The sequence below is a fragment of the Corvus hawaiiensis genome, chromosome 19 (genome assembly GCF_020740725.1).
Source record: "Corvus hawaiiensis isolate bCorHaw1 chromosome 19, bCorHaw1.pri.cur, whole genome shotgun sequence".
NCBI classification, from domain to species: Eukaryota; Metazoa; Chordata; class Aves; order Passeriformes; family Corvidae; genus Corvus; species Corvus hawaiiensis.
Genome location: NC_063231.1, coordinates 10,160,616 through 10,176,287, shown reverse-complemented (window position 1 = coordinate 10,176,287; position 15,672 = coordinate 10,160,616). Strand labels below are relative to the sequence as shown.

General features: G+C 50.3%; 1 protein-coding gene across 1 annotated transcript in view; it reads left to right on the top strand.

The window, feature by feature from the left end:
- LOC125335922 (heparan sulfate glucosamine 3-O-sulfotransferase 3A1-like) overlaps window positions 1-15,256 on the top strand; it is a 32,150-nt gene extending 16,894 nt beyond the window's left edge. The window contains exon 2 of the mRNA XM_048323941.1: window positions 11,711-15,256. Within this exon, the coding sequence (XP_048179898.1) occupies window positions 11,711-12,329 (619 nt within the window). The 3' untranslated portion in view covers window positions 12,330-15,256. The remainder of the gene's footprint in view (window positions 1-11,710) is intronic.
- Window positions 15,257-15,672: the final 416 nt, after the last annotated feature.

Below are 15,672 nucleotides of genomic sequence, written 5' to 3'. Positions count from 1 at the left end.
CACGCACAGACACACACACAGACCTACACACACCACCTCCAGCAGTACAGGGCATGTCACAGGAATTTCCAGGGCTTTATAATAATCTCTGCTGAACTGTCTAGGACTCCACAGCAATATCTTGGAGGACAGATCCTTTTACCTCTGCGGAGAAGGGAGAAAATCCATCTCTTTGCTCCCCAAACCCCAGCAGCCAGTTCATAATCTCCAGAGACACAAGGGTGTCCAGAACTCCGCAGGTGTGGCTGTACAGCCCGGTGGGTCCCAGCCTGCTGCACCCACTGCCTGTTTCCAGTGTTATTTCCCTACCTCCAGCTTCAGCTGCTTTAATTTAGCCAGTTTAGTCCTTGCACTCACTAGGTCCTGGTTTTCAGTCTCTGAGACTTGGTGGCATTTCTTCAGAGGGAAGGGGAATGAAGGAACACTGTTTTTTCACGGATCACCTCAGTTCAGTGGTTTTTCTGTGTCCTTCCAATTTCCAGACAACATTTTATTCCCCTTTACATTGCCTGCAGCTTCTCAACCACCACCCCTCTCTCCAGCACCAGTTCCCATCCTAACTCCTCTCCCATCCTTCTCTTCTTCTGTGGGAGGAGCACATGCACTGCAGCGAGCGTGCGTGGCTGTACTTGCACCTAGGAAGAACGAGGCAGGCATGGAAAATGAGCAAATTGCATTATATATTGCAGGCAATAGCGTGGCTCCCAGGGGACAGAGATAATACAGTGAGAGACAAAGGAACAATAGACTTTGCTGGCCTGAGCCCTCACTTGATTGTGGCCTTTCTGGAATTATTCCTGACTTCTTCTGCCTGAGTGGTGAATTGAGCTCCAGAGCTGATAAGGGATCAGGATGTGGACAGAGGCATCCCCCAGCACCAGGGATGGGGATGATTTATGGCTGGGATTTTTGTGGTTTGTCTTCTGGGCGACTTTGTCCAGAGAACTGATGGTTTGGGTTCCCTTTTATTTACTGGTGGGGGCAGATGTGCCATTGGCAGTGGGAGGGAAGCAGTGGAGATTCCTTGAGTTTTGGGTCAGAAAGAGGCATTGGGATGAACCTGCTGGCATCAGCCACACAGGGTTTGTGTCCCCAGGCCACACCTGAGTTAGAGGTGCTGGCAGGACACAACGGGGCTGGTGGTCCATGGGTTTGCAGGACACTGAGCTGTCCCTGTGATGGGGGTGGCTCTCCTCAGCAGCCTAGGTGGTGAGAAGCTGTACAAATCAAAGCTCCAGCAGCTTTTGGAAAAATCCTATCTGGGATGTTTGCCTGGGGGCTCCCCAAGGTCCCTCTACAGAGACAGCCAAGGCTTTGAGATGTGCTTTGGACTTCTCTCTTCTCTCTTCTCTCTCCTCTCTTCTCTCTTCTCTTCTCTTCTCTTCTCTTCTCTTCTCTTCTCTTCTCTTCTCTTCTCTTCTCTTCTCTTCTCTTCTCTTCTCTTCTCTTCCTCTTCTCTTCTCTTCTCTTCTCTTCTCTTCTCTTCTCTTCTCTTCTCTTCTCTTCTCTTCTCTTCTCTTCTCTTCTCTTCTCTTCTCTTCTCTTCTCTTTTCTCTCCTCTCCTCTCCTCTCCTCTCCTCTCCTCTCCTCTCCTCTCCTCTCCTCTCCTCTCCTCTCCTCTCCTCTCCTCTCCTCTCCTCTCCTCTCCTCTCCTCTCCTCTCCTCTCCTTTTTCCTCTCCTTTTTCCTTTCGATCTTTTTCTTTCCCTCTCTCCCATCTTTATTCCTCTCTTCTGCTTTTTCTGTCTGTCTTTTCTTCCCACCTTTCTGAGACGTAAGCAAATTCCAGGAAGGCATCAGTTGTCTTTAACACCCAAAGGAAAAATCGAAGGGAAGGGTTCAATTACTCGCATGAAAAATGAGTCTCCTAACGGAGGTCTATCCATTTGCTAGTTGTGCTTGTTTTAAAACTGAATTATAGAGACTGCACATTTTTCCAGAGACAAATGCATTAATTTTTCTCAAAACAGACAAGAGAGAAGCAGAGGGAAAATAAGATAATAAGAGTTTCCACAGTGATTTATATGCCTTTGTGAAAAATAATGGGGGCAGACAGCAGCGTGCTCCCGTGGCTGGGAGGAAGGGGCAGGGGGGTGGCAGGGACAACTGCAAGGAAAACTGCCAGAAGTCCAAGTATGATTGTTGGTTTTAGATGATATAAGATCACTTTATGTCTCTGACTGGCTTGAAAAATCTCTTTTTCTCTCTCTCTCTCTATACACATATAAAATATAGACCATACGATGCACTTAGAGCCAGCACAGACTATAGTGTTTATACAGGAAAGGATTGTGTTTCTGGCCGACCTCTCCCCAGCCCTCCTTCTTCTGACAAAGGATAAACTGGGACCTTTAGAAAACAAAGTGGTGGCTGCAATTTTTAACAGATTTGCTCTTGTATATATTTATACAGGGCAGGGGAGCCCTTCCCCAGGGCCGTCTGCCTGTGCCTGTGGGCAGAAACCAGGGGGGTTGAGTTTATTTTTTTTTTATCTGTTCACTTTGGTTTGATTTATATGGTAAAAGAGATATTTTTATTATAGTGCACAGTAAATTGGGTTTCTTTATTGCTCATGAGAGCTGTTTTCCAAAATTGGACTATTTATGTAGCACACTGATTGCAATGTATTTCTGATCTCGATGTCTAACTGTAGGGAATAAAAAAAAAATTACACTGAATCAGAGGTTTTTTAAGAAAACCTGCAGCTTCTCTTGAAATAAGATGGAACGGATAGCTTTTTCTCGAGGTGAAGATGTGGCACTCAGCAGCTCCCAGGAAATCATCTTGGTTTGGTGACTAAAGGCTTTTGGTGGGAACTGGAGACTCTGGAAGGTTTCGAAGCGGTTTTGTGGTTTGTCCATTGGTGTAATCCACAGGAAGCACATCCGGGAGGCCAAAGGCCACCAGGGCTGTGGTACCTCCACTGATGTTTCTCTCCAATTATAGGAGTGATTCAATGAATTAATTCCCAATCGGTTTCCCAGCAGAAAATCCTGCAGCCTTCAGATGGATGTGAGAGTGGAGGGGGGCTGGAAGTGATGCTTTAAAGCAAAACTTAAAGCTGTTCCAGGGCAGATGGTTAATTGTGTAGTTCCATTTATTTGCCTAATGCAAATCATGTCCCGTTTGCCCATGGCACCAGGAGAACCAGATTCCTGTTTGTTTTGCTAAAAGCTGAGATTTCAGGGAATATTCTGCAGCTCCCACATGAGCCTCCTGTTTGTGGTCCCAGAGAAGGATGACTGTGCCAGTTTGGCCAAATTTAGAAATATATCCTCTGAGAAAGGGCAGGTTACAAACCACCCTTCCCCCGCCAGGTTCGGGAAAAAAACCTTTTTCCTCGAAGGAAAGTGAAGGAGATAAAAACTGTTTATTTAACGAACACACAGGAAAAGGATAATAATGCTAAATAATACAATCTCTCGCTGTGGAGAAAAAACCTGGGAAAATGTTAGAGTCCTCCCTTTGGTCCTCCTCCTTCGAGCTGGGACTGGGTGGGCCCCCTCCTCCAGGGGCCGGGGCCCTCAGTGGAGAACAGTCCCAACGTGTGTTCTGATGTTGAAAACAATCCAGCAGAGAAAGGGAAAAGTCTGAAAGTCCGGGAAAAAAACAAAGTTCAATTCTCTGGAGGGGAAGAAAACCCGAAAGCTGGCTGAACAAGCAAGCAGGGTGCTTCTCCGCTCCTCTCCCCCAGCAGCAGAACGTAGAAGCCAAAAAAAAAAAAGCAGAGAACGAGAGTGTGTTATCTCTGTCTGCGTCCTTGAGGGGTTTTTTTCTCTCTCTGCTCAGGCTCAGTTTAAAAGCACAGGAAGGTACATATACTAACTTCTGGGCATAGTGCAGTGCTGGGGAATACAACGTCAAGTCACCCCAAGAGTTGCACAGAGGACAAACGGTGGCTCCCATGGAAAGGGGCTGGGATGGGGATAAGCTGCCAGCGCCGTGTTGGTTCGCAGGATTCAACCTCTCATCCTCATGGCTCCAGACCTGAGAAGGTGCTTTAGCATCCTCTTCTCCCATTCCCAAACCAGGCACCAGGAAGGGTCTGTGGGGCTGGATTCTGCCTGCCTTGGGCCAGGAGGGTGTTTCTCAGGGAACTTCCCAAAAGGGCCTAATTGATGCCTGTAGAGATTTTTCACAGATTCATGGCTTTTCAAAGGAGAAATTTGCATATTAATAAGAAGCTGTTCAGACTGATTGGCTTAATGTGTTTGGGGTAAGTATAATTAAATGTCAAGGGAAATATATCATGAAGTAATGAAGCTGGAGTTAATTTATCAAAAACCGAATCCTAAAGAGGAAAACACTTCCAATAACAAACAGTTCTTTAACCTTCCTCCTTAGGATGATTTGCTTAGTCAGGGCTGGAATGTGTGGTCTTGGAGATCCTTGAGTGAGAGAGACATGAGATGGTTTTTGGTTTGGGGGTGGAGGTTTTTCCATATTCCCCCAGTTGTAGACCCTTCTGTCCTGGCTGAGCCCATCAAGAAGGTTCCCCTGGGTCCAGGTGGGGGAAGGGACAGTCCTGGTCCCTCCCAAGACCAGCAGCAGCACCTGGGAGGTTGTCTGGGAGGTTGTACCCATGTAAGACTTCAGGGGTGCCCTTAGGGAGGAAGAATGAGATTGAGATTTATTTGTATCAGGTGCTGGGCCATTTGTACCCATTTTTTTCTCATCCCACAGTCTTTACTCTTTAGAACATGTGCCATCTCCTGCTCTATTCACATACTAGCTGGTCATAAACCCCAGCCCACACCAGCACATCTTTAAAACAAACACAAATTGCAATGCAGGTGCTGAAACTGGATGGTTTAAGAGGTAACTGAGGAAGGTGAGGTCCAGGCTGAAGGCTGTGCTGATCCTTGTCAAGGCTGTGACTCCTGGCATCCTTCTGTGTGATGGAAAGAGGCTGTGAGCTCCCACTCCATGGTGCAGACATGCAAGGGACAAACAGGCAAGGACTTCCCAGCAAAACTCTGCTTTAGGTGAGTGCTGGGTTCATGGGATTCATGTCCAGCCATGTCCTCTGCTGTCCTCTTCCAGCAGTGACTGACCCTCGTGCGTGGTGGGATGGCAAAAGGGAGCTCTTGACTTGCACTTGCAAGGGAGAAGGGCAGGCTGCAAGGGTGTGAAAGGATCCTGTCCATTGCCTCAGCTGGAAAATCCTCCTTTGGCAGAGGATGACACTGAGGGGAGTCAGCAGGCTGTAGAGTGATGACAGAATCAGAGCCACAGGATTGTTTAGGAGCACTAAAGATCATCTTGTTCCAAACCCTTGCCATGGGTCACCTTCCAGTATCCCAAGCCCTGTCCAACCTGGCCCTGAACACTTCCAGGGATGGGGCAGGCACAGCTTCTCTGAGCACCCTGTGCCAGGGCCTCCCCACACTCACAGGGAAGAACTTCTTCTCAATATCCCATCCATCCCTGCCCTCTGGCAGTTTGAAGCCATTCCCTGTGTCCTGTCCCTCCAGCCCTTGTCCCCAGTCCCTCTCCAGCTCTCCTGGAGCCCCTTTAGGCCCTGCAAGGGGCTCTGAGCTCTCCCTGGAGCCTTCTCCTCTCCAGGTGAGCACCCCCAGCTCTCCCAGCCTGGCTCCAGAGCAGAGGGGCTCCAGCTCTTAGAGCATCTCGTGGCCTCCTCTGCACTCGCTCCTCCAGCACCTCCACGTCCTTCTGCTGTTGAGGACCTGAGAGCTGGAGGCAGCTCTGTGTGTGGGGTTGCACTGAGCAGAGCAGGCTCCCCGGACCTGCTGCTCACGTGCTGGTGATGCAGCCCAGGACACAGATGGTTTCTGGGCTGCAGATGCTGAGTCATGTCGGCCTCTTGTCCCTCAGTGACAGTGGCATCTGTAGAAGAGAGCAGGAGTGTCTATTTTCATTAAGAGGCACCACAGTTACAATAAAGCAGCACCAAAAAGTCAACAGAGCCAACCACCAGAAGCCTGAATTTACCCAAGCAAATCTGGCTGGGAAATAAAGAATCACTTTTCATTTGGGAACTACATTGGAAATACGATGAAATCACTGTGAGCTTGATTTTCTCCCTTGTGAGAATCAGCTGGTGCTGCAAGAATTTGGCAGATGGCTCATGCCTTATGTGTGGAGCTCTGCCTGCTGCTGGGGTTCAGCTGTCACTGGGAGAGGTACATGGTGCTGGAGAGACCAGAGGTGGTGAGTGTTGGGTCCAGGTCTGATGGGGACAGGCAGAGTTTGCTCTGCCCCACTCACTGGAGCTGCTGGGAGTGCTGTGAGAGGAGCTTAAAGGGTTCAAGAGCTCATGGCCAGCCCAAGGGGAAGCACTGCAGAGATGTCTGATGAACTCAGCCACAACCCCAGCCCTGGTAGAGAAAGATCCTTTAGAAGATGCCTGGTGGTGTCTCCATGCCCATACTAAGGATGGACACATGTTGAAGGGGCTGTGACCAAGAGCCCTGGGGCTCTTCATCTGTTCCTGGTAGGCAGAGGGCTGGGATTTAGCAGCAGTTAGCCATTGGAAAGAAAACAACTACAAAACGCCCCTTTTCCAAACCCCAGCTGGTCAGCCCAGAGGAGGTGGTGGTGCCGCCTGTGATTGCCTCAGCTCTGATGAGTTTCTTGTTCCAGCAGAGAAAATCAATGGCTTGCACAGCTAATGACATCAGGGAGTTTCTGCTTGTCAATAGCACTTAGGCACTGGAGGTCTCCAGATGTGCTTTCCAGCACCATGGGTTTTTGGGAACCTCTTGGCACGCTTTCCTCTCCCAGCCTGGTCACGGGATGCTGGGACATCAGGATCACTTCTCAGCACAAGGAACCAGGAGGCCCCTGGGCACCTGCCTGAGCACAGGGCTCCCCACTACCTGCTGCCCTCAGAGCAGCAGCTCGGCCCGTCAATAATTAATCAGAGCAATTAGACAGAGGGTTTGCGTGCTGTAATTAGCTCTGAGCCACGCAACCTCCATCCCCGGGAGGGCAGTGAGGCAGGAGCTGAGCACGGGATGCCCAGCGGGGGCACGGGGCTGGTGAGCAGAGCCCCCTCCTCGCGTGCAGATGCTCCCCTCACTCCGCAGCCAGGGGAGCTCACCTGAGGGGGAGCTGACACGAAGTCACCCTGTGCATGCTCTGTGGGGTCTCCTGGGGGTGAGTGAACCCTTTATCTTGGGGACACCGCTGCTTCCTGCCGGCTTGGCTGCCCTGCCCTTGGCCCAGGGTTGTTGTGGCTCCTCCTGACCATGGTCACAGCCTGAGGTCCAGGAGGAATCTTCGCCTCTGGAGTTATCAGCAACACCCCCGTGCAAGCTGCATTCTCCACGGCATTCCTTAGGTGGATTTCCCAGCTCCTCAGGAAGGGACAAGGTTTCCTGGCTGTGACCTCGGGACAGGGTGGTACCAGCTGTTACCTCCCTCAGTGCTGCACTGGGAGCTCGGTGTCCTAGTCCATTTTGGAGGCAGTGAGATTCCCGGAGTGCATTTATTTCAACCGCTGAGGTGGTTAAACCCAATGGTGGAGGGAGTGGAGGTGCCCTTGGCACTTGGTGTGCAGCTGGGAGGGTCTGCTGAGGACCCCTGGCACAGCCCTTGGGTGGACACCTGTGCCAGGATGTCCATGTGGTGGGCACACGGGTGCTGGATGGGCATGGCTGCCTGCCCTGTCCCACTGTCACCCCTGTCCTACTGCGTGGGCTGGATTTGGGGTGGCACCGCTGGCCGTGGTCAGTGCTGGGGGTTCGGATGGGGCCAGAGGGCTGCAGTTGAGTTGGAGGTTTGCACCCGTGACAGGCTGTCGGTCAGACCTAAACTTCAGAGGGAGCTTAACTGGAAGGAGCGGAGGGAGGGACAGGAAGGCAGCTTTGCTGAGATGCTGCTTGACAGATACAGTGTGGAAACAGCTGCTGCTGGCTGCAGACGTGATGAGATACATAAATACTGAGCCTTGCTCAAACAAACGCCGGCGTGCACCGTGAGGACGAGCCTGGCAGCTCCCGAGGCCGCTCGCTGAGCAGCCACCGAGGGAGCGGATTCCTGGGGGCAGGAGAGGCTCTGCCTCTTGGAGGGCACTGTGCTCGGGAAGGTGGCATATTAATGGTGTGCCGTGTTGGTCCCCAGCAGCGATGGCTGTGACCAGGGCTGTACCCTGCAGTGACCGTCCCCGCAGCCTGGGCTCTGGCACAGCTGTATGTCCCCACTCTTGGGGCTGGCTGGCTACCAGCCAGCAGGTCTGGTTTTTGGGGTGCTGTTGTGAGTTCCTAGAAGTGTCCCATGTGCTGTGAGAACTGTCCTTTCTATCCCAGCGCAGCTCAGTGCACTGTGCTCACAGAATCCCAGAATGGTTTGGCTTGGAAGGGACACTAGAGCTCATCTCAGTCCAACCCCCTGCCATGGGACACCTTCCACTAGCCCAGGTTGCTCCAAGCCCTGTCCATCCTGGCTTTGAACACTTCCCCGGGCAACCTGTGGCAGGATCTCATCACTCCCATAGTAAAGAATTTCTCCTTAATATCTGATCTAAATTTACTTCCTTCATACTTCAGCTCCTCTTGACTACTGGAGATGATAAAAACCTGTGTACTGGGAGGGACCTCGCTGCACTGGGCACAGGGACCGTGCCACGGTGGCAGGACAGCCACCTCAGCACATCCCATGGAAGCAAATATTCCAGGGATCATTCCCTGCTTGTGGAAATGAGGCAGTCCTGCAGGACCCCTTTCTGACCACAGCCAAGGGAAAGAACCATGGGTATTTCAGCAGGTGGTAAGCTCATCCTGCATGATTTGCAGTGCTTCTGTGGGGTTTGAAGAGTGGAGACAAAGGAAGTTCCAAGGCCCTGACTTGACTGCAGCTGTTTTGTGAGGGTGCAGTGTCCTCTGAGAGATGACAGTTGTGTCATAGATCCCCCCAGTAACACCGAGGTTTCCCTGAGTGTTATCTTTATGCAGAGAGAATGCCTCTACAGCAGGATGGGTAAGGATAGGAGGGACCCAGGGCTCCTTGTCCTCTCCTAGGACTGCTCCTCCCTCATATTTTGCTCCAAGCTCAGCTTAATCCATCCTCGTTAAAATCAGTGGCAAGGGTGTCCTTTTGCTATTAATGCCAGTTGGGTTTGACTTTACATCCAGCAACACAGTGAGTGATTTTCTTTTTTCCTTGCAGACCTCTCTGATCTTTTGCCCCTCTCCTTTCAGCTTCCTCAGTCTCACAGCTTTTCTTGAAGGTTTTTTTTTTTAATTTTTCTCAGTTTCCTGAAATGCATCCTTCCTTTTATTGATTTCACCTGAGATCTAAAGGGAGGCAGGGCAGGAGGCTCAGCTCACTCCAATGTAGACTCACAGCTCATCAAAGCAAATACAGAGCCTTGGTAGAGCTGCTGCCCCTGGGCTTAGCTGGCCTCATGGGAGGGAGGAATTAATCTCTTTAGGCAGCATTTTTTAATTTATATATACACACATGCTCCTGGTTACATCAAGTTATCACTCTTGCTAGAGCATCCTTCTTTTCAATCATCTCCTGAACATGCTGTAATGGTACTTCTGGGAGTGTGGGCTGGAGGTGGGGGAAGGGGAGTGCTTGTCAGAGCGAGTTTTGGGTTTTTTATAAATTCCTGTTGCAGAGTCACTACTTAAAATGATTTGGAAGAAAAAGAGAGATGGTGGGGGAAGAACAAGACAAGTTGCTGGTGACAGCAGCAGCCCAGGAAGCAACACTCACCCCTGTGGGGGTGTGAGGTTGCACCAAGCCACAATGCTGGCTGTGCCTCAGTTTCTCTGTCCTCCTTGTTTGATAGCTTCATGATGGAGAAGGCTCCGTGTTTCCCCCAGGACTGCCAGCTCTGTCACATGCCTGTCACCACGGTGTCTGGCTCCTTCCTGGAGACAGAAATTCTGGCACTGTTTCTGTGGAGAAGTCAGAGATGAAATAAGCCTCCTCAGACCGTTCATTTTCCCTCTCTACCCTGCTACTCTACCGTGTCTAGAGGGTCCCTGTGACCCTGTGTTGCATTTCTGGGTGCAGATTTGGCCCTTCCTTACCAGAAAGACTTTCCCAGGGGATCCAGGGTCCCACAGCTGATTGCAGAGCTGTCGAGCTCTTTCAGAAAGAGCAGCATTTCTTTGCTCAAAGTTTTCCCTGCAGTGACCCCTTCAGTGGCACTTCCTTAAAAACAGCGCTTGCCACCACCACAGACTTCCTTTCCCACCACTGCTGCAGGCTGGGGTTCTCCAAATCCCAGCCAGACCCTGGACATTGCTCAGGAGGAAAATGAAGCTGCAGCAAACCTGCTGAGCAGGGAAAAACTAACAGAGGGCAGATTTTCCATTTGCAGTTTGCTTTAAAATGTTTGTTATCACATCCATTGACAGCTCATCCCGAGCCATGAATGCAGGGAGGGTCCTTGGGTGCTCTAACACATACCCAGGGGTTTTTCCTTCCCCACCATTTCTTCATGCATATCTCACTGGTTGGACCAGTACCTCAGCACTTTTGGCCTTCGCAGCGTCAGGTGGTGTCAAATTGCACTGTGGAATGATGTGTCTGCTCAGCAAACGCCACTCTTACTGTCAGCGGTGATTCCCTTTGTCTTCACGTCCTTCAGGATGCAGGAGAGTTCTTTCATACTCCCCAGCTTGCTTGTTCTCCAGCCTGAATATCCCAAATTCTTGGTGTTTCCCCCAGACAGAAACCCTCAGCAAAGATCTGGCTTCTCTTGGACCACATCTTTGCTCAGCCTCTATGTAACGTGGCTGCAAAGGGAATTGCTTTAGGAAAGGCCCTTCCTCGCTCTCTCATTTGTAACATAACAGCCTGGGGTTGGATTATTATTGCTGCTTTTAGCTGTTGTTGGCTTTTCGTTGTTGCTTTTTTGACAGATGAGTTCGATTTTGCTGGCATATTGCACAGGTTTGCAAACCAGATGTTCCTTCTGCAAGATGGTTGCAGTTCATCTCACACACAGGGTCAAAGCCAAGGGGTCAGGGTGTGGGGGGCTGCAGTTGCCATGAGAACTGCTGGTGGTGGGGTGGGGAACCTCAGCAGTGCTGCAGCCACCCCCCGTCCATCTCCCATTCCCCCTGGGGAGGATGGGACCTTTAGCAAATCACACCCAAGCCCCTTCCCACTTCGATCTAGGAGAGCTTCCCGAAAACAGCCACTGTGTGGGATGTCTTGGGGTGAAAGAAGGAAATTGCTGAGGTCGGGGGGCTGATGTTGCACATTTTTATGTGGCATCAACTTGCTGCCTCCTTGGAAATACCAAAAAACAAAGCCTTGCATCCTGGCCCTTGAAATTTCCTCTGTCCTACAGGAGGGGAGTGTTGTTGCTCCAGGAATTCACTGTTATTCCAGGGAATTTAAGCCTCTGTGCAGGAAACTCCAATGCGGGCAGGGAGGAATTTAAAGGGATAGGGCATTAGGATGGTTGAGATGTGCTGTGTTCCTACCATTGCAGGAAGGGAGGTGGATCCCATCGAGAGGGCAGGCCTTGAACAGGCAAAATGAATTCGGGTCTAATTCCAGGTAAATGGGCAGTGGAAGGAGGTGGGAAATCAAGGATGAGTTCAGGTGGTTGCAGAATCAGAGCATTATGACAAGAAATGCAAGGAGGGAAGGGCTGGGCCAGAGGCTCAGGACCATCCTGCCCTTGATTCCCAGGACATCCCCAGGGCACTGCCCACATCCAGCTCCCCGACCCTGCCCAGGGGCTTTTGGCACTAACATGTCCCTCCTTCCCCCTCTGTCAGGGACCTGATGCCCAGGACGCTGGAGGGGCAGATCACCATGGAGAAGACCCCCAGCTACTTCGTCACCAAGGAGGCCCCAGCCCGCATCTCCTCCATGTCCAAGGGCACAAAGCTCATCGTGGTGGTGCGGGACCCCGTGACCAGAGCCATCTCGGACTACACCCAGACGCTCTCCAAGAAGCCCGACATCCCCACCTTTGAGAGCCTGACCTTCAAAAACAGGACTACGGGCCTGATCGACACCTCGTGGAGCGCCATCCAGATTGGCATCTATGCCAAGCACCTGGAGAACTGGCTCCTCTACTTCCCCATCGGGCAGATCCTCTTTGTCAGCGGGGAGAGGATGATCAGCGACCCCGCGGGGGAGCTGGGCAGGGTCCAGGACTTTCTGGGCCTCAAGAGGATCATCACTGACAAACACTTCTACTTCAACAAAACCAAGGGGTTCCCGTGCCTGAAGAAGGCGGAAGGCAGCAGCAAACCCCACTGCCTGGGGAAGACGAAAGGCAGGACCCACCCTGACATCGACCAGGAGGTGGTGCAGAGGCTGCGGGACTTCTACCGACCCTTCAACATGAAGTTCTACCAGATGACAGGGCAGGACTTCGGCTGGGACTGACGCTGAGAGAAATAATTTAAGAAAAGGAAAATATAATATAATATATATTTTTTTTACATATCAGTAGAGAGGGGGAAAATACAGAAAAAAAAAAATAATAGCTGTGCTGAAACATGATTTGCTCTGATTTATTTTTTTCTTTTTCTTCTTTACACTGCTTTGTTTCCTTTCTTCTCTCAGAGAAGAGGTGCTGTGTCCATCCAGAGAAGGAGGCTGTGAGCTGCAGCCTGGTCCTATTGACATGACCAGCTTCCCTCAACGGGCCCAAGGTTTAGCACTGCCTCTGTGAAAAAACACAGGTGCAAAGTTTTTAGAAGTGACAGGGGTGCTTGGGGTAGCTCAGGGTCTTCCTGAAAGTTCAGCCAGGTTTTGGCTTGCAAGTGCCATTTTGGCCAGACCTCACCACTTTTGACAATAAAACAAAGGTAGCTTAATACCTAATTTGGCTTTCCAAACGTTACCTTAGGGGATTTTTTTATAGCTTGAAACATTTGGTGGATTTTTCTTTCACTTATCCAATTTTTTGTTTTACTTTTACCCCCCCTTAAATCAAGCTCTTTTCATCAACCAAACTTATTTTTCCCCTTAAGGAAGCCAAACCCAATAATCCTTTGTTTTGTTTTGAGACAAAATAATTCTGGTAGCCAAAAGTGAAAGAACACAAAATGATTCTTTGGACTCTCTAATGAAAATTGCCAGGTAGTCAAAAGGCCTCATTCACAGGAGCTGGCTCTAAACCAGTTCCCTATTGCATCCCTTTTGCTCCTCTGACAGCAAAATGGTTTTCTGAGGGGGTTGTTCTGAGGGGGGCCCATCTGCAGGGATCTGGGGGATGGGAAGGAAGGTCCACACTGAGATGATGCTCATGGCACACCTTGAAGGTGTTGGGGGACCCACCATCCCACCAGGCATATGCAGGAAACTTCTTGGTGTCCAGTGGACATGATTTAAGCCATAATGATGAATGTTTTAAGTTGGGAGGAGGAAGGGTTGGTTGGGAAAAAGTGAACAATAATCATGTCCAGATAGAGGAATGAGAAAATAGTAGTTCTTTCCTAAAGGAGAACTGAGGGGGAAGCAGGAAGGTTGTGAAGGGCTTCAAAAACTGTCAGGCAACACGAATCTCCTTTACCACGTTTTTTAACTGGTGGAAATGTTTCAGTGACACAAATCTGTTCGTGAAGCAGAGTCTTTTTATTACCATGGGCTCATTTATCTGCTGCCTCTCGACCTCCAGCATTTCTGAGCTATGGAGTGCCCAGTTATTCCTTGGTGTGGCATAAACAATGTGACAGTGCTCGCTCTCCTGAGTGCAACTTTGAAGAGTACCTGAGGGAATAAAACCAGCTAAGTGGGGATCCCCCAGGAATGTGGTGTGGAAGAAGCCTGGCTGCCTGCATACCAGCCAAGATCTTAATCAAATCCCAGCAGAGCAGAGATTTCAAAGAGTCCGAAGAGAATTGTGTCAGAAGTTACAATTTCACCTGAGAGGGAGAGGCATTTCCACCTTGGCAGGTTGGGAAAAGGGTTTGGTGCCCCACTCAGCCTCACGGCGCTGAGTTCCACCGCACGTGTTGAGCCACATCTTCTCCTGGCTGCCCTGAGCCACCTTCCCACTCAACCCTACATGCCTCCTTCTGGTCTCAAAGTTGCTGAGTCCTGGATCCTTCCTCTCCCCTGCAGGCACAAACCCACAGGGTTTTGCATAGAAGGCCTGCTCCCAAGGGAATGAAAATAACTTCATTCAACCTGTGAGGTCCCAGGAACTTCTCCCACAGCTGTCATTGCAAAGCTCTGCCTGAGCCCAGGTTTCCATGCCCCAGCTGGTGGAGAGGTGGTGATGGGTTGGTGGCACCAAAGCCAGACTGTGTTCAGCACTCCGTCCTGGTGTGGCACAGCTCAGTGCCATGTTCACGACCTCCACTGATGCTTTCACCCCTTCCCTCATTTATGTCCCATTTTAAGGCCTTTTTTGGCAATGTCCCATGCCACACCTACATAAACACTTTACCTAATTGCTCTCTGCAGACACCTTGCAGCAGAAAGGCAGATGAGGCACCTCACGGACCCCCAACAGTCCCTTCTCTTACCTGCCTCCCTTCAGCCACTCAGTGTTCATGCCAGACATGACACAGGAACATCAGAGATGGTCCCTCCCAGTGTCTGCTTTGGTTCCATGAGGTCATGGTCCCTCCCAGCATCTGCAGTTCAAATCAGAAGCTGGGAGAATGTTGGGCTCTGGGTGATGGTCTCCCCAGTGCATCACTGGAGGTGAGGGGAGCAACCTGCCTGTGTTGGCCAGAATGGGGCATGAGGTGTAGCCAAAAGGATGGAGGGTAATTATTTGGAAAAATATTCTAAAAGCAAGGCTTTTTGGGGCAGGAATGGGAGATGGACTCCCTCCCATGCTGTGCTCTTCCATTCAAATGCAAAAGCCAAGGTGGTAGCGAGGACAAGGCATCATTCACTCACAGGCATAACCAAACAGTGCCAGCACCAGCAAGGCACAAAGTCTGAGCTCTTTGCGGCTGGAAAGAAGATTTAAGTGTGCCATTTCTTTGGTATTTCAAAGAGAATTAAGGTTGGGATGCCTTTGACAAGTTGTTTTGGTTTAAGCCCAGCTGGGATCTCAGCTCCACTCACTCACTCCCCAGGTGGGATAGAGGAGAGAATTGGAAGAGTAAATCTAAGGACACCTGTGGGGTGGGATAAAGACAGTTTAGTAGGTAAAGCAAGAGCTACACACACAAGCAAAGCAAACCAAGAAATCAATTCCCGACTTCCCATGGGCAGGCAGGTGCTCAGCCATCCCCAGGACAGCAGGGCTCCCTCACATTTGGAATGGTGACTTGAGAAGACAAACACCATCACTCCAAAAATTTCCTCCTTCCTTCTATCCCCACTTTTGTATGCTGAGCATGATGCCATATGGTCTGGAACATCCCTTGCATCAGTTGGGGTCAGCTGTCCTGGCTGTGTCCCCTCCCAGCTCCTTGTGCATCCCCAGCCTCCTCAGGAGGAGCAGAAAAAGCCTTGGTGCTGTGTAGGAACTGCTCAGCCATAATGAAAATATCCCTGAGTTATCAATACTGTTCCCAGCACAAATCCAAACCACAGTGCTATGAACAAAATGAACTCTACCCCAGCCAAAACCAGCAGACAAGTATAAATATCACTTACAAGTATGATGTTTTAAAAAATCAATGTAGTTATATTGCTACTTTCTCCCACAGAGTCACACTTGGACCGCTATAAAGCAGCTTTATAGGGCTACAGATTGCTCTCCCCATATTGGACAAGCTACAGCAATACCAAGCATTTCCTACAGCTGAGTATCAGCAGC